This window comes from Solanum tuberosum, unplaced genomic scaffold (genome assembly GCF_000226075.1).
Source record: "Solanum tuberosum cultivar DM 1-3 516 R44 unplaced genomic scaffold, SolTub_3.0 scf00026, whole genome shotgun sequence".
In the NCBI taxonomy this organism is placed as follows: domain Eukaryota; kingdom Viridiplantae; phylum Streptophyta; class Magnoliopsida; order Solanales; family Solanaceae; genus Solanum; species Solanum tuberosum.
This window is the reverse complement of record NW_006238952.1, coordinates 935061-954003: the sequence shown is the minus strand read 5'-3', so window position 1 is coordinate 954003 and position 18943 is coordinate 935061. Positions and strand designations below refer to the sequence as shown.

At 35.2% G+C, this 18943-nt stretch overlaps 3 protein-coding genes across 3 annotated transcripts; 2 read left to right on the top strand and 1 right to left on the bottom strand.

The window, feature by feature from the left end:
- Nucleotides 1-1010: 1010 nt before the first annotated feature.
- On the top strand, nt 1011-3757 carry LOC102599548 (inositol polyphosphate multikinase beta). Its single transcript, XM_006341386.2, has 2 exons — nt 1011-1201; nt 2672-3757. The coding sequence occupies exon 2, from the start codon at nt 2729-2731 to the stop codon at nt 3611-3613; it is 885 nt and encodes a 294-aa protein (XP_006341448.1). The 5' UTR covers nt 1011-1201; nt 2672-2728; the 3' UTR covers nt 3614-3757.
- A 561-nt stretch (nt 3758-4318) lies between these two features.
- LOC102599223 (uncharacterized) lies at nt 4319-10561 on the top strand. Its single transcript, XM_006341385.2, has 12 exons — nt 4319-4525; nt 4696-4830; nt 4984-5107; nt 5249-5388; nt 5599-5743; nt 6435-6613; nt 7193-7433; nt 7780-7863; nt 8020-8165; nt 8616-8723; nt 9071-9159; nt 9789-10561. The coding sequence occupies exons 1-12, from the start codon at nt 4457-4459 to the stop codon at nt 10282-10284; spliced, it is 1956 nt and encodes a 651-aa protein (XP_006341447.1). The 5' UTR covers nt 4319-4456; the 3' UTR covers nt 10285-10561.
- Nucleotides 10562-13381: 2820 nt separating this feature from the next.
- LOC102598898 (respiratory burst oxidase homolog protein C-like) lies at nt 13382-18602 on the bottom strand. Its single transcript, NM_001288524.1, is given in 12 exon segments — nt 13382-13491; nt 13685-14259; nt 14913-14986; nt 15243-15345; nt 15512-15627; nt 16015-16110; nt 16204-16587; nt 16794-17222; nt 17313-17426; nt 17544-17592; nt 17698-17860; nt 17999-18602. Coding segments are annotated over 12 exon segments (2817 nt in total).
- Between the last annotated feature and the right edge of the window lie 341 nt (nt 18603-18943).

Genomic DNA, 18943 nt, shown 5'->3' with positions numbered 1-18943 from the left:
GATACATAGCGTTGTGCACGGGATACATAGCATTTGATACATTCACATAGCGGGATACATAGCGTTGTGCACGGGATACATGCGGGATACATAGGTAAATAAGGGATTTTTGAAATTTTTGAAATAAGTAGGGATAAATGGATATTAAGGTAAGTAAAAGAGTGTAATTAAGTAATTTCTTCTTTTAAAATTCAAGATATAGTTAAGGTTATTTTAAAATTTAAGACTTTGTCGAAGTCAAAAGTCTATTGTTGAGTAACAAGTTTTAAATTGATGAGTCCTTTCATAATCAAAGGACTCTTTCAAATTGTGTTGACACTGGCAAAATATGAACCTCTTTCCTACCGAGACAATATAAATTCTTCAACGGAGTTTTTTTTTTTTGAATTACCATAATATTGTGAATCAAACATGTAATTAATTTTAGAAATGGAGTCGTAAAAGTCAACTAGTTCCTTGGGATGCCTTGAATAGAAAGTACTAATTAGGTTATTCAGAAATTCATAATTTGTGCATATGTTGTCTGATCAAAGCCCTTAAAGCACCCTATTTTCTCGTTGCAGCAGATTAAAGAACAGACAAGGGCTGCTTCAACGTTTTTACAAGCCAACGAAATGACAAAGCTAATCTTGGTGTTCTCCTTTGTTCAAATGATCCTCTTTGAATCCGTCTATGCTTTGACTTTGTCCCAAAATGTCATCAATTTTCCAAGAATGTTCCTAATTTCTCTTAATCAACGTGGCTGCCTTTGTTGGAGTCAAAATATTACTTAGAAGAAAAAAAGAAAAAAAAAACTTACAAAAAGCCATCTTTTGAGACTTTATTCAAGGAATATGCTTCAATCAAACAGTTAGGAGTTAGTTAAGATCTATTGGTTATGAAAAATGAAAGGTCTTTTATTTGACTTTATGAGAAATATTAATAATTAAATACTTCGGAATTTTTTTAAAAGGCAAAAAAGCCATGTAGGATCAGATTCTAATTTCATGTGGTGCGGATTCTCTGACAGGACCCAAAATAAGGTCCCTTTTACCGATAAAGACACGTTTTCTGGAAAATCGCAATTTCCAAAGCATCGAATTTATCTCAATTTACTATAAATTGCACGCAGGGTGCCCTTAATCGGAATCCCATTTTCTTATTAAATAAAAGGATCTCCAGCAAAATACGACACGCAATCGGTGCTCGAATTCTCTAATCTGTAAGTATTGAGTGTTTTTTTTTTTTCACTCTGCAGATTTGTTTTTCGCTTGAGCTTTCGATGATATTGTATTGGTGAAATTTTGTTATTTGGATTAACATTTGAGTGAAATTCATTTTAATCTTTGGCGTATATTATCTCTTGTTCTTCATGCAGATCCTTTAATCCTACTTTTTTAGATGTGATCTTCTTATTTAATAAGCAGAATTGAGTTTATTTATGTTTCTGGTTTGGTGATTTGTGTTGTTTAAACTTTATGCTACCTTTTTCTGTTAACAAATTGGGTTTTATTTTATTATATATAATGAAATGAGGGACATATCTGCCATCTGGTTTATTTAGCATGTGTTTTTTGCATTTCTAGAAGGGTAACTCTTCCATATGCAACACTTATTAAAACTCAAAAGCATGCACATACCCATAAGATCCCGATTGTGATTAACCTTTATGAAATGACTAATCTAAGCACTTGGTAAAGGGGAAGGACAGTCAGGTGCACAAAGCATCGCATGTTCATCCTGATGCAAGTACTAGTGGTTGCTTCTACGGCTCGAACTCATGACCTACGCTCCAAAATTTTGGTGTATGAAATATGATGCTATTAAACAAATAAGAAAATTTAGTTACTTTTAGGATGTGAATGAGATTAGGTAACATATGTAATAACAACTTACAAAAAACATTATGAGAATTTAGAGTCATATTTGTTCCAAGAAAAAACTTCCCCTGTTTTTAACATTTTAGAATATTTGAAGGAATGTGGTAAATGTTTTTTCTGTGCATCACACAGGTGATGTTTCTGAAAAAAGAAAAGGTTGTATGATGACTATCTGTTGTTTGTCTTGTGAAAAAACTGTCCATTTTGATTGAGATATTTGGATGTAAGCGGAGAATTTTAACTCATTTCAAGATTTTTCTATGGAGATGGAAAGACTAGAGCTTGGGTGGCCTATGCTTTTCAAGCTTACAGTCACTTGGGGATTTTGCATTGGTGATGCGGTTATTATTGTCACTTTGGGCATTGATTTGTGTAGTTGGTTTCATCAAGCAGCTTCTTTATCTACTTTGTCTGTAGAAATTGGGGGAAAGGAAAATTGGAATAACAATAACATATCCAGTATAATTCCACAAGTGGAGTCTGGGGAGGGTGGTGTGTAGGCAGACCAAACCCCTACCTTGTTGAAGATAGAGGAAAGGAAAATTGAAAGAATGGACTATTTAACAATGTGCGTCATGATTATGTTGAGAATTGCAAATGCTTCCTAATCTTAACTGGCCTGCACATTATATTTCTCCCCATGCTATTACTTGGCGATCATGATGAAAGTTAATTCAAAATATGTCATATCTAACAACACCTATACCAGAAATTGAAATTCAATCTACGTGAATTCTTTGTTGTTGAAAATAATGTAATCAGTAAAGTCGAGATTTTGGTTTTAACTCTCAACTTATTTCTACAATGCACAGGAAAGGCGTCTGCATTGGAGATTTTGATTGTTATATTGTGCTTCACTTTCTGTGAGGATGCTTAAGATCCCTCCCCACCAAGTTGCAGGGCACCAAGCAGGCAATGGGAAGCTTGGTCCCCTTGTGGATGAATCAGGACGTTTCTACAAGCCTCTCCAAGGCGATGAACGAGGGTCCAATGAGCTCAAATTCTACACATCATTCTCTTCTAACAGTAGGATTCCAGAACACATCTCCAAATTCTTCCCTACCTTTTATGGCACTCAGCTCATAGAGGCATCTGATGGATCTGGGTTGAAACCCCACTTAGTTTTAGAGGATCTCTCTGTTGGTCGAGTCAATCCATCAATTGTTGATATTAAAATGGGTTCAAGAACCTGGGCACCAGAAGCATCCGAGGAGTACATCCAGAAGTGTTTGAAAAAAGATAGAGAAACATCGAGCCTTCCCTTAGGATTCAGGCTATCAGGGATACAAATCTATGGAAACAGAGAATCTGGTTACTGGAAACCTGAAAGAACTTCCATGCAGAACCTTCCTGCAGAGGAAGTCAAGTTAATCCTGAAAAAGTTTGTTTCTTCTAACACATCGACTGACATGGACTTGCAACCAGATTGTGCTTTTGCAGCAACTGTTTATGGCGGTTCTACTGGCATTTTATCACAGCTACTAGAGATGAAAGCGTGGTTCGAGGATCAAATGATGTACCATTTTTATTCTTGCTCAATCCTGATAATGTTTGAAAAGGGACTTGCATTGGAAGGACAGAATCCAGGTGGACAAATCAAGTTAATTGATTTTGCTCACGTTATTGAAGGAAGAGGTGTAATTGATCATAACTTCTTGGGGGGTCTCTGCTCTTTGATCAAGTTCATATCTGAAATTCTTACTGCTCCAAATGAACACAAGAGCCTCGTTTCCTCTGTTAATGGTGTCAACTAATTTAGCTAATTGCAAATTGCAACTTCTTTTTGTAGGTAGTTTTATTCTGGGATGGTATTAACCCAATTGTTAATCTCTACTGCACCCAGGATGACAATTGAACATTTTAACAAAATAAGATATTCTCAACTTTATTTTTTCAAAGCATATCTCTGTACTTGTAGAAGTGTAGTTGATACATTTATCATTTTACCTTATATACGTCTTCGACTAAATGAGTGGACGAGGTTATTATTAAATTGTTAAAAGGGTTGTTTGGTTAGATAAAGATATCTTATGAGATTACTTATTCTACCTTCTATATGGTATAGTTAATCCCATAATTTTAATACAAAATGGTTCCCGAGATTCAGTATTACTACTAATCAAACACAGAATAAAATAATTTTGCATTTTATCCTAAGATCGTTAATCCCCCAAAAAAACAATCAATTCTCTTAGATCCGATCCAAATATACCTTCTTTAGTTCAAAAAGTCATACTTCTGTATTTCAATTTGTTTAAAATCCAAAATTGAATGACATTTTGATGTATTCAATATATGTTGAATTTACTTTTTAAAATTTCTTAAATTTATTGCCTAGCCATAAAAAAATTGAAATTGAAATGGAGGGAATAATTAATTAAACCATTTTATAATTAGAAGCATTATTTTGATCACGTGAACTTTATTTGAAGGATAGAGTCATTTTGATATTTACTAATCCTCAAAAACACAATCCCAAGGAAGGCTGATGAGAGGTTAGGCGCCAAAACCAGTTTATAAATAGGCGAGCGGCGGAGGAAAAACGTAGCGTGAAAGAGGAACGAGCACGTAGCGTGTAAGAGTGAGAAATCCAGAAAATGGTGTTTATTTGCTTCGTCTTGGATCTCCGGAGCGTATCACCTCCATTGCTTCGCGATTTGAAGCAGGTGAGATGTCCACATCTACGCATGTACAATTTCTATACGGCAATTCAATCTGTTGAATGATTCGCTGGTGTAAAACATTGCGTTTTCTGTTTTTCCATTGATCTTCGAATTTCACTTGAAATCGCATACTTATCATTGTAATTTCTGATTGATGTTCTCTTCTCTACCAGTCGCTGTTACAGCTTGCAAATTTCTACGCGATATCGTCACCGACTAGTAGTACAAGCAGTTCGAGATCCAAACCGCTGCTCGATCGCATTGGACTTTGCTATTTGTTCAAAAATCGACTCTCACGTACTGATGAAGTAAACATAGTATCTCTTCACTATTTCTAGTACGAATTAGTATATGCTTACATCAGTGTATGCATATTTAGTCCGAAATGCGAATTACAACTATGTTTACCTGGTAAACTTGTAAAAATATTCATATAAACTGATAAGTGGTGTTATACACAGCTTAAGGTAGCTTATAGTTCACGAGGCAACTTCAGTCTCCGAGATTTCCATCATGCTGTGAACAATTTGCCTTCCGATGCCTTTTTACCTGATTTCAACGGTTCTGGAGCTCTATGTTGTAGCGGTAACTCTTTCGTGTTTTCTTTTATATATAGTTTTCTATAATGTAAATGTATTCAAGTTTATGTGCTGCTACATGCGCACACTTAATTCGATTTGATCGCTCTTGTTACAATTAGAGTGGGCACCTTTTTGGCGCTTGCAGATTTGAAACTTAGCAGTGTCCTAAATGACAAAATTTTGTACTCATGGGGAGGTCATAGTAAAGATATTACTCGAAAGGTGGTTTTGATCAGTTCCTGCATATTTGAAACCCTGGACTCTGCTACCAAAAAGGTTCTCACGGTGAGGGCATCTACTCTCTGCATTTCTATCATTATCAACTCTACTTTTGTTCTCTGGTGTTTCAAGTGATGATTAGATGTCTTAGTTGTTCAGTTTCACTACTAGATTTAGAAGGAAAATGAACAAATGGTAATGTTTTGCCGGTGGCCAGAAAATGAACCTTTTAAGCTGCAAGCTTTTGGTTGAGAAAACTTGTGGTTTTGCTGACAGGATGCAGCAGCTAACTGTATATCAGTAGAGTTTGTCTTCTTGGAGCAAAATTCAAGTCATCTTGCTGATATTCCTGAAAGTATTAACAAATTCTTGAAGCAGATTGGTGATCTCGATAACTGTTCGTTTCAAAACTACATTCCAGGTTATGGATACTCCTTAATCCTTCCCTATAGGGATCTTTAAGATGAATTGTTCACTGTGATTTCATTTTATGATTTACTTCATCTTGATCATGTCAAGGGTAAATATAATAAATTATCTAATTGAGCAAGGACTATCTTTGTTGGTTCTATATTACAAATTCTTAGAATCGAATCTGTTACCTAAGTTACCATAGAGATCAATTTGTTCTCAACGCTTTCAGTGGGTAGGAAGTGAACTATTAGATGAGATTTCAGAAATGCCAATTCTATTCTTCCTGATTGTAGGTTATAACATTTACGATTATAAGACACAAAATTGTCGGTAATTCAAGCTACTTAACAGTGAAAATGATTTTAATGCTCATCTAGTTCTAAAAAATGATACTCTGACAAGTTTTCCTATTCATGTGTGCTTCTTTGCATCCTTCCTTATGTCTTTGGATCCTTGTTAATGTAATACTAAAAGCAGCTAAAACTTAGTACTTTCGTGAGTGTTCAAAGAGGTTAATGTTGCCCTTGATGGATTATAAAGGTCAAATATCCTCGACTGATTTCATAAATTTGATCTTCAAAGGTTAAATCTCCTTCATTTAGTTCAATGGATGAGTACACTCTTGGGCTTCACATCTTTGTATAATTTTCTGGGAGAATCAATTTTTCTCTTCTTATTATCTATAACGAATAGTGCAGATGCACATGCTTTGTCTGGCTTGGTAAAGAAATGGTTTCAGGAACTGAAGGAGGGCTTGGAAGAACAAATGCAGGCTCGTTTTGTCTTTAAGATCAATCTTTTAGGCTCAACAAATTGGATATCCTGCAACTTGTGCACCTCTTTCAATCAGATAATTGATGAATTCGTTCCTTGTAAGGTATAAATTAAGTTCATTAGGCTATTATGCAAAACAATTGATTTATTTCTAAATAGGTCATAAGCATGCCTTCTTATTTTAAAGGTGAAAGTCTTGATGAGCTGGATTATAAGAACTATTGATTCTTCAGTAAAATTGTGGTGTTCTCTCTGTTTAGCGTTCTTCCTACTACTAACTTACATTCTTTAACTGATTCTTATAAAATAAAAAGTTACATTCTTTAACTGATTGGTAATTGTTAAGTTTTGGATTTGTTTTATGATGTATTTAAACTACTTATCTGTTCTGTGATGGCCTAAAGAGTTGGCTAGAAAACATTTGATATTTTAGATTCTATGATTTTAACCATGAGATACAACAGCAACGACATACCATTGTGATCTCACAGGGTCTGGGGAGAGTGGGGTGTACGCAAACCTTACCCCCACCTTTTGAATGTTATTGATATCCCTGCCATTAATTGCATCAGAAAACCCTCTTTTACTTCCCCTGGTTGTGCAGGAGTATACATCATTTATTTTCTTGTAGTTAGCGGTAAGTTCCAGGTGAAATTTCTAAGAGTTATCACTCCTTTGACAGTCATGCAGGTGTCATGGCATTCCATTTGACACCTCAAGAACAATCCCGACCGATATGTCTTCTTGTCCAGTAACTGGTGTTGAGCTTGGAGTACTGGATTTGGTTGATAGCTCGGTGAAGATAGGAGAACATACAATCCTCTATATGCCCTCTTTTCAATGTTGCCAGGACCTTCAGAAAGTTCCTTTACCAATTAACTTCAATGTTATTGAAAGAACTAACTTGAGCTCACTTGATGAAGGTAAGTTTGGATGAGAATAAAAAGCATCCTCTTTTAAAATTTGCATACTAAAAATTAAAGAATACAAGATATGCTATTTCCCAGATGATTATATATGATTGATCTAGTTTATGACTTTGATGCCAATGTTAAGAATTTCGATTGTTCATGTCTAGTTCCAGTTGAAACTATATTAGTTATGAGAATTTAAAATCCTAACAAGACCCTATCTTTGCATTCATTACCTCACTTGGAGATTCTCATGGTGCCTGTGATTCATCAGTTGGCACCTAATTTGAACATGCATTTGTTACCTTTACTGATCATTGGTGATCTACACTCAATATCAGCTTTTGTTACTTGACAGGGATTATTTTAGGTGCTTCCTACATTGTTACCCCAGCCTTCTCTGAGTTGGATGATACTGATAAATCAGAGCTAAATGTTAAACGTAAGCAGAAGGCCTACCATCATTTCTTGCAATGTATTTCCATATATATTATATAAACTTGTCCAGCTTATAAAATGTTCTGTTACACAGTCGTTGAGATTAAACTCTGAATACTCCATCATGAAGAGATCTTGATCTGACTTTGTGATTTGGCAGTTTTTCGAGTGCTGTGTGGTATACTGCATTCCCTTGACCAGGGTTTAGTTTGCTCATCAAATTGTAATATAGAAACAGCAAAGCAAACTTCCTTCCTGTGCTATTATATTCTTTTACCTTCAGAGAAAGGAGTGATGATTCTAAGAGTAAGTTCACAGTCCCTTTAACAACATCTGATTTTCCCTTCTGTTTCTCTTCATTTTGATCAAGCATTAGTGCTTTCTTTCCTTCTCATTTAAAATAAAATAAAATCATGTGACTGATAATTCTTACTAGGTTTAACTTGCAATATGCCACCAAGGAGAACATGCAATTAGTTATTGTTGTTGTTATTTGTTGATGATGATATTTCTTTCGTTTAATATCCTAGTGTTTTCTGTTTGACACTGAAGTCCAATGTCTATCGGAAAAGCCTCTCTGCCTTCTAGATTTGTTGTTGTACTGAAGTCCAATGTGTCACCATCGTTATAATCTGCAGTGGGAATATTACTTTGTTCCAACGATCTCTGGATTATTTTTGTCTTAATATGTCCAGCTATCCTACTAGATGGTTCTCTACTCTTTATTTTGTGATGTCACTGCATAATTATTTGCAGAGGCTTGCTGGATCAGAGGAAGTCTTGCCTGTCCCTGACATCACTAATATTGCTTGCATCCCAGTCAGCAAGGATATTGAAAATTCTCTGCAGGCCTCTTTGCTTAAGGTCTGTTTCATTAGGGATATTCTATTCCTATACTTTTTGTTGATTCTACCGATGCCTCTTCATTTGTTACTGGGAGCAATGCCAAATTACATGCACTCATGAGATCAAAGATGAAGTAGCATCCATCTATAAATACATCAAGCGCCATTAACTGGATCTAATTTTATTTCTCTGAAGTATTTGCTGTTTCACATTCTCGTCATTAATGATAATGTAGCTCTATCTCTAATGTGTTTGCACTTTGCTAGGTATAAAGAAACGGCTGAGTGTGCTTCCTTGGTGCATAGAGGAAAGTCATTTTGGTACATCTCCAGTTTAAGTTGATGCTCTTTGTTATTATATTCCAGATCGAATTAAGAAATTACGATCCAGTTCAGCACGACAGGGGCTTCCATCAAAGACTAAACTTGCTTGTCAAAGAGAGCCTACAATTTGGGTAACTTTTTTTTTTCTCTCCTGTAGAGTTCTTTCAATATAGTTCACAGTTCAGCCTTACAATATATGCATTGGCTGTTTCTTGAAGTTCATTCCTTTTCATCTTCTGCCAATAATAGACCTGAAAGTTTTCTGGTGGTCTATTGAGAGCTGCCCTAAGTTGCTGATGGTACTGTTGATTACTTCACAGCATCCATTTGAGTTCTAGGAGCTTGTGGCCTTTTTTAGTTATTGATAGGGCATCAGTGTAGCTAATTTGTTCAACTAGCATCTTCTCAAGCCCTTAACCTTAATTACACTCTTCTGATCTGGGTAAACTATAGCCCATACTAATTCTTCGCAAAGAACTATCCTATCTTATTAGTTGTTTGTGTTAGGAGATGGAAGAAGTCAGCTACTTTGATCAGGAGCTATTTGCTTTTAGTAAGATCCGCAGCAAATTTCATTTGAACTCTTATAACAAGTTTAGCTTCTGAGCTTTAGCCTTAGCAGTCTGATCACCATCCGCTAATCACCATCCATGATGATCACGTGTACATCAGCATTATGTAGGCATTGAGTCAATTGCTTCTTTTCGTTATTTTCATTGGTTGGTCATGGACCTTCATCTTAATAGTTAGGTTGTCTCAGGGCAATACCTGCTAAGGCTAAAGAACCGGTGACTGCATCAAACACAGCTCTGCAAGACCCTGTGGTAGAGGATTTATCAGTACAAGCCAACGATGTGGAGGTTATAGAAGAAAACGTGCTGGATAGCATTTTGGCTGATGGTGAAACTGGTGCTAAAATTACAGAAGAATGGGAACAGCTGGTTGTATTAGAGATGCCAAAGATGTCTTCTCCCACTTGTATCTCCAAGCTGAAGTTGCATAAGGAGGTTTCATCTCCCCTTCTAAGTACTGGGAAACTTGATGACAAAACTTCACGAATCCTTGAAAGACTGGAGATACCAAAGCAGCTGAAAAGAAAAGCAGCTTCCCCTACATTGTCAACTTTCCATACAGTGTCAATCTCTTCAGTAAAGAAGCCTTTGATCCCCTTTGGACCCAGTAATACTGACAGTCAGGTAATTGTTTTGAGCCAGCCCATAAAACCAAACTTTCAGAGGCTAAAGAGGAAAAGATAACTAGGAAAATCCTTTTCAAGCAGAAAGCTTTCAGTATGCAGAGGTCCGTCTTCTCGTTCTATGTTGTTTTGGCATCTCTAACTCTCTAGCATGCTGTCTTTTCATAAGATAACTAATCATGTGCATAAGATGTTCTACATTTTACTTCAATCTTAACATTCTTGAACTATTAATAATTCTGGATGGTCATGATTACCACCATACCTTGTGATATGCCTTAATAGATTTTGAAATGAAGAGCTTTGAACTATATATGCTACAATTTAGCAAAGATTAAGGAATTTGTCTGGGGAAAGGTCTTTGTAGCTTAATCTTTGACAGTTGACAATGACACATTATAAAGAATGAACTTGTTCCGGGGAAATGAACTGGAAACACCAAACTCAGGAACGACAAGTTCAATTAGTTAAATTCTGATGCATCCTTACATTTTGAAAAATGAGTACATCAAACCATATTTCTAACTTCAAGAAGAGTGACGTAAAGAGACTTTTCTTTTTCTGATGTAATCACGCAAGAAGAGGGTGGATGTACGCGGACCTTACCTTACCTTGCGTGAGGTAAAGAGACTTTTCTGATAGACTAGACTAGAAAGCCAAAAGACTTGTTAGTGAGTTCTTTATTCGTCTTTTTTACTTCATGAAGAGTGATGCATTATTTCCTCAAATATTAGGTGGAAATATGGTTTTTAGCTAGTTTGCAAGCTTTCACCATACTCTTCAGTTTTTTTTTCCTTTTCTTCAGTTTTGGTCAGTCTTGATTCCTTTTCCTGGTGCATCAAAATAGTCTTTTGGCCCACTCGCACCCATCAAATAAATAAATAATCAGTTATTGAGTTTTACTCATCAGTGCAGGAAATTCTTAGTGGTGCTGTAGAAAACATAAGTCCTTCGAAATTACAATTTATTATTTTCTGCATTTGTGTGCCCGTCGGCACCAAACCGGTTGTGTGTGAAAAGTTACTATTAGCCTGCCTGTATCCCATCTTTTAGCTTCTATATTGTGGGACGTCAAAAGACCAACTAATCTATGATTTGAAGTTAGTGGATGGAGTACCGCTATATTCACCAGTATATCTTTGTGCTAGTGGCGGGGTTTAATGATAATATACACTCTTTTTAAACTTCTTTAGTCATAAATAAATAATTAAATTAGAGGTCAAGTTGAAGCACTATCAATGTCCGTTTACTTCCATCTGTCCCATGACCAATTACGTTTTCGTATATGATTAAGGGACAACACTGAGTGCATTTAATTATACACAATTTAATGTAGTAAAAGAAAAATAATTTTAATAAGTTAGCATTCAAATTTGAATACACTCTCTTAAGAATCATACTACATTCAAATTTACAATTTTAATCTTAAATCGAACAACAAACCGGCGTGTCCTCCGGTTGAATTTTGTTGACTCCGAGTTAGCGCACAATGCTTCAATATTCTTTTAGGGGAGCAATCAATCATTACTGCACCACATTATTGGCTAGTGTGATAGAAAAGTTCTTTATGCTACAATTTCAAAAAAAATAGTGTAATGTTTTGTGTATCACTAGTGTAAAACAATTTAAGTATCATGTTTCATATTCTGTACTTGCAGTAATTTTTGTCATTGTCTTCTGTGTTGTTGTTGTCATGTTACTCCCTCCATTCCATATTAATTAAATTTTTAAGGTGTTTCACACCCTTTAAGAAAAGTAGATTAAGACATAAATTGAACATAGTTTTCCATTTTTACTCTTATTAATTATTGTCAAATTTATTGAAGTCATCACATTGAAAATCCAAATAAAGGGTAAAATTGGAAGAATATTTAAAAAAATAGTCTTGAAGATTGAACAATTAAGTTAATTTGGAAAATGGAAAATGCCTCAAAATTTCAATTAATATGGAATGGAAGGAGTATAATATTATTGTTCTCGCCGTTATCTTGTAATTTTGCTTTCATTGTCAATATATGGTAGTTGGATCAATGATCAATTTCTGATTATTTTTTTTTCTTGCTGTGTTTAATATTTCTAATGGGAAGTGCTAAATGGTCAGAAAATTAAAAAAACTTTAATATTTTTTTTATTTTAAAACAAACTGATCTTTTTTCCATATTTTAGTTAAAATGTATTTAAGTTAAAAGGGTAAAAATGTTTTAAAGTTAAAATAACATAGAAAAACTATCATTCTGGCCAAAAAGATATTTCCATTTCTAATATCTTATAGTTTAAAAGTATTGAGGACTCAACTTTGTGAAACTTATTGGGTACTGTCTTCATTCAGGTTTATCCCTCATCCCCACTCCAAAACCCCATTTTCCCTCTTAGCGGTATAGTGAAACATATGAGATATTGTTTTTGTGTAAGAATAATCGGATTACTTCTTTTTACGAATCTTTTCACTTCTCGTATAGTTTATGTACCAATTATCATTGAAGCAAATTAAATAAGACGGTCTCCTTAGTATTGGGGTTCTAACTTTTTTTAAAGCAAACCAAGCAATTCTTAAGATTCATATTATCACTGCATTTTTCAAAATTTTATTTTGGGGGTAGATAATAACATTTTGTCATCCACGTGCCACTAAAAGGAATAATCTTATAGCAATTAAGTTTGGTATTCAAACAATATAACTCTTTTTTATACAAGAAGGCCTAGTATACAATTATTACTGGAAACTATTAAACATCCACATATAATGGTCAATAATTACTAAGTAGGTGGCTAGTTGACTCTCTCTTCCACCACCTAAAAGAGTACAAAAAATAAACAATAACAAAAAACAATGATGACAACCACCTTCCTCTATGCAATTATAATGTAAAATCCAATTTAGTGGTGGGTGGCACCCATAAAAACAGGTTCAACTCCACTATCTTCTGCCTGCCTCTCCAAGAGAACATTCTTAATTCCTTCAGCATCTTATCTATATACTTAAAAAAAATCTTATATTTTGTAATATACTAATATTACAACCACAATTAATATATATCAACTTGGTATGCAACATTATCTGTACATAATAGGGAGAGGTAGTGGATTCTAGAAAAACAACTACTGTCCGTGGCAGTTTTGACGATCTTTGATGGTCTGTTTAATGGTCCATTTGTTGATCAAAAATTTTCTTTATGGAAATCAAACTTGGTGGATGTCTTGTGTGAAAAATCCAATGCGTGTTGTTTTAGCTCTTTCGTCAGTGCCGGTGCCCCACAGTAGAACACTCCTGCAAATTGTCAAAAAAGGGAAAACGAGTTAGCCATCGACAATATATGTCATGAAATGGATTTGAAAATGACCCTAGTGCCAATTGCTTTCACAAAGAAAAACTTATCAATTGAACATGCTTTTTCAACTCTCACAAGGACATAAAGACACCAAAGTCAAAAGAAAGAAGATTGATTAATAGTAGTACTTACCAACTTTAGCCTCTGGGTGGTTGAGAGCAATGCGTTTGTAGACGTTTCTCCAATTAGGCTTAGCAAAGTGTGACTTAACTCTCGTGCCAGAAACAATGTCTACACCACTTTTGGCATGATGAAGTGACTGAAGCATAGTAATAAGAGCAGAACGAGCATCACCTTCTTCATAAACACTTGTACAATAATTGTGCATTTCAATTACTCCCTTATGATCCATTTCAGCAGCTTCATTCATTATACCTTTGAACCAGTCAAATGAACCTTGTTCTCTTGTGACCCAATAGAAATATGCCCTCCTTGTATTGAAGCTATTTCCTCCACTTGCTGAACCTGATTTACCCCTCTTCTGTGCCATATTGGGACTAGCATTTTGTGCTGCATTTGACATCCCGTTCCCATTTTCCAAGGAATTTTCTTCTTCGTCCATGGCCTTCATGTTGTTGACAATGTCTTTAACGATACTGATCATTGGTGTGGCTCCAATTCCAAGACCCACCAATAAAACCACCTCATATTGCTTGTAGTCTTGTGCTGGTGCTCCGTATGGTCCATCTATTAACACTCTTGGGAAACTGCCAAACACATATCATTTCCATTAGGCATTAGCTATGCTATATAATTAAGTGTTTTTATGGTAGAGTTTATCTTCTACCCACAAGACAAGGTATATGAATTTTTACCAAAGTTATTCGGACTCTTCACAAATATTTTTTCACGCAATTCCAAGTAATTATGTATAATAATAAAAATTTGTAATTTGAGAAATAAAACAAGTAACCTTCTATAGCATATTAAAAATTGTAGATATATGTAAAATTAATCCTTTACTAGAAAAATATCTTGCAAGCAATGGTTACTTTTTTTTTTTCCTTAGAAATATCAAGCAATAATTGAGTTTTGTTTTATCCCTCCTTGTCCCTATCCCGGCAATTTCACAAAATAATAACCCTGTAGTACTTTAAGAAGTGGTCCATTCAAAACGTGTATAGATTCTTTAGGAAAAAAGTGACTACGAGTTTGTTATACGTACCAGTCCAGACCAATCACGGTCACGTTAAGTTCTAAACTAATTACATTTGCAGTATTAAATTATCAAAAAAATTGTATTATAAGAATAATATCCCCGGAATTTAAGGTGGGAATTTTTTTAAATTTAATTCTGCATTTCAGTGTGCTCAAAAAGGTGAATGCAATGGAGATGATTATAGAATAGAAAAGGACTTACTTAGGATTATTCTCTCCTTGCAAGTAGTCAGCTCTAAGGAGTCCACTTTTCCCATTAGGTGGTGGCTGGCAAACCTAACAAAGACCAAAAATTACTACTAATTAATTCAGGAAGATCAATAATTAACACTAACATAGTGGAATTAACATTTACTTTTTGAGAAAAAACGACAAAAAGTAAAATATAAGAGGCGGCTTTTAAAGCTGTCATCCAAAGTGGGACAATCATGCCTCCACTATTTAATTAACTAGATATTTTGGTTTAAGGATTTAAGTTTTAAAAACAATATATAATTATATTTAAAAGGACTAATTAGTAATTAGTAATTACCTCAGAGAAAACAGTTTTAAGTTGTCTGGTCCAATCACCAAGAGTTCTAATATGGACACTGAGATGGTCATCTCCTGGGGCCGAAGTAATGGAAAATGGATGCCTGAAATTTTACATTAATGTTTATCCACAAGTCAGCAAATACTGCAGAGACGTAGTAATTAAAGGATACCAAAAATTCATGACTTGGTCAAATTTATGACATGAGAAATAATAATGGATGGGTTGATTTCATTATTTTAATAATTAAATAAAAAAGTTTCACCTACCATTCAAATGGTGAAACCGCAGCACAGTTGACAAACATGTATTGCCCACTTTTGTATTTGTAGCCTTGTGGTTTTGACATGTGAAGGGCCAACACATTTCCTGGATACACAGCCACCTACAAATTCTCAATCAATTAGTTTGTCTATTTTCATTTTCATTGATATAAAGTCACGATTGTGTGGATAATTGCATTTTTGATCCCTTAATTATTAATAAATTTAATTTAAATCCTTATAAAATGTGATTGATATTAAATCAACAAAAAAGCTTTTTGTAAGTCCCTTTATTTATATTTAATTGATTTTACTATCCCAAAATTATCTGGTTGTGGAAATTTAAGAGCAGTGGGATCATAAGTTACATTTTCAACTGACTGAAGGTTAAATATATTAAAGTAAATATCATGAGGATTAAAATTAAAATTTATCAATAATTGAGGGACTAAAATACAAATTTCTCTTGAAATTATTAAGAGCACGACATTTTGTCGGATTGGATTTACCTTCAAAATCTTAACAGCTTTGATGCTTGACCTGAATGCTCTAAGCAACCTTTCACCAGCATAGAGTACTAGTGGAACAGTAAGGTACATCCATGTCTGCCAATTATGAAAAATCAATCCAAATTTTAGCAAACATTCATCAACTTAGAAACGTAAATGAAAATAAAAGATTTTGAACATTTTACTAACCGATCTCTTGTACCAATCTTTGGTAATGTATAGCTTTTCTCCATGGACAATAAGTAGAGTGTAGACAATGATAAACAGATGGTGTGAGTACCAAAAGGCATTGAATCCAGTGAGCTTGTGAAATGGTTTTGGTAAACTGACTCTGCCCCTTCTAAACCATGGGGTTGCTAGTGTAAAAGCTATTGCCATTAGTACCACCATTATAATTCCAGTTACCCCTTCAACTCCCCTCACAAACCACCAATAGCTTTCGGGCTGTTCTCCAAAATAGTATATCATTGGTTCATATGCTTCTTCACTAGCATTCAGAAGCTTAGGAAAATCACACGTTAAATGAGCTAGACCGTGTATTGCAACCCCAAGTGCAATCGCAACTGCTATCACCTAAACAGGGGAAAAGGAACCAATTAGTTTCCTGTAATGAGCCATCGACTACTCAGGAATTTAACCGTCTAGACGTACTATAAGGCGCCAAAGGTTGGACCAAAGCAAATAATAGTTTGGATGTTAGACTTGTACACAATTAGAGTACTAATTATAACAAAAAAATGGCTAAGTTTTCTGGAAATCAAGGAGTAATCAAAACTTACTTTGTGAAAATTGAGATTATCATCAAAAGGAACAGCAGAACCTAATCTGGTCTTGTTACGAAGCCAGGTGATTGTGTTTCTGCAAACTGGGAGTAAAATGATAGCCATGTTGAGCTTGATTGTCTCAGCAGCACCCTTAGCAAGACACACACAGGGACCCATAACATCATATGCAGCTTTTTGTTTATACTGAATATACTTCCAAGTAAATAGACCAGCCATAATTCCAATCCACAACAACAATACCCAAACTCTTTGCCAATTATCCAGCAAAAAGTACATAAAACTCCTATACCATCTCACTAATGGATTTGGCTCTTGTGTGTGCTTAAGTTTCTGACTTAGCATCTGACTCAAGTTCCGGCTTTCGCCTCCTCTCTGCACCGATTGATTTGGTGCTTGCAGTAAAAGCATTTCCAAGTTCTCAATCTGTTGAATATCATAGCATCAACAGTTAATTTTCAATTTAATACTATAATTTTAAGCTTACTATTAGTCTAATTAATGCCTCTTACTTACCATAATGTATCCCAGGTTATTAGGATCCAACTCTTCCATGATCATTGCCGCATATTCATCAGATTGTTTCTGGATAGTTGACAGCCTGTTGGCAGATGCACTAAGGCCTATAATCTGCAAATCGCAAAACAAATTTTAGAAAAAAAATATAATATATGATAGACTTTGTCAATGCCATTCCGAGTTTCTGACGTACAATAAAAGAATAAAAAAATCAGAATTCAGAAATACCTCTCTGACTTCTTCTTCTGTGATTCTACCATCAGCATCTTTATCAACCCTGTATAAATTAAATTCATCACACGATTTAGATCTGAATCGATTGAATCTGAGATGCTTAATTTATGGGATAAATGTTGAACTTTAACTAATAATTAACCCTTACATGTCAAAGAAGGTCTGAAGTCGAGTATCAAAACTTTGATCTGCAACTTGGTCCCAGAACTCTTTGAGCTGTGCTTTGTTAATGGAATCAGTTGTGATGTTTCTCCTTCGAGCAAGCGCATCATATAGCTCTCCAGCAAATTCCTTAGACTCCTTATTCATACCTAACATTCAAAAACAATTCATTTTCATTTTCCATTTTAACAAGCTGAAGAAAAGTAAAACTACACGAAAAGTAACACTAAAATGAAGTATTCAGCACGAAATAACTGTTTGTTGTGACTATAATTCATTTAATTTACCTATGCATTCTCCAAATTTGGCCCGGGGAAGCAAGCCAGTAGTTGGAGCAGTAATCTCATCGAACCGCTTCTCGACGGCGGCCCATCCAGCGCCACCGTCAGTTTTGCTGATGAACTTGAGACCTTTAAGAGCATGAGCAGCAGCTGATTTATTCCTATCGAACCTTCCAGTAGGAGTTGGGCGCTTATTTAAGGAAGCCAATCGCTTGAGCTCTTGAGACACTTGCCGGATTCTCGAAGAAGCATTTCGGACAAGTGAAGCTCCCAAGGTAGATTTCTTCTCCAAACCTTTAGCCAATAAAGCCAACTCCGGATCTTCCACGTCAGCACCGCCGGCAGTTTTGACACTGTGGACAGCCACAGAGTCTTCACGAACATCGAGAGTGATTTCCACATAAGCATCGTCATTGGACTTGGCGCCGGCTCCGGCACTAGTTCCGATGTCAGTAGATTCCGGTATGTTAAACCTCGCGCTCTTTTTTCCTCCTCGTTTGTTCAGCGGTCCGCTTAAAGGACCGCTGTACGACGCTCTATCATTCCCTATAACCTCCGTATCCGAGTGGTGATGGTGATGGTGCGGGTGATGATTTTCCGAATTTTGCATCGCTACAATAGTTTCTTCGTGGAAAAAAGAAATGAATGAATGGAATTCGAATTTGAAATTCCAGTAGTAGATATGGATACCAAAAGGAAAAAGATAACAAAAGTAATCTAATTTGGATTTTCAGATCATAGACTAAAATTCAATAAACAAATAAAAGATTTAGGATTTCTTCTTCCAAACAGAACTCAGAAGTGGTCGTAATGCCTTAATTCTCTTCTACAATAAGGCGTTCAACTTTGGGGTTTATATATAATGGCAAAAGGACGCCGCATTTTTTAAATAAGAAAAAGAAAATAAAAAAGGAGGGAGCTAGGAAAATGAAGCTGGTCTTTGTTTGACCA

Bases quoted from the DNA above. Each gene is read 5' to 3' on its own strand.
- LOC102599223 (XM_006341385.2), top strand. From the start codon at position 4,457: ATGGTGTTTATTTGCTTCGTCTTGGATCTCCGGAGCGTATCACCTCCA. The intron at 4,526-4,695 runs GTGAGATGTCCA...CTTCTCTACCAG, and splicing joins TGCTTCGCGATTTGAAGCAG to TCGCTGTTACAGCTTGCAAA. The intron at 4,831-4,983 runs GTAAACATAGTA...TGTTATACACAG, and splicing joins GACTCTCACGTACTGATGAA to CTTAAGGTAGCTTATAGTTC.
- LOC102599548 (XM_006341386.2), top strand. From the start codon at position 2,729: ATGCTTAAGATCCCTCCCCACCAAGTTGCAGGGCACCAAGCAGGCAAT.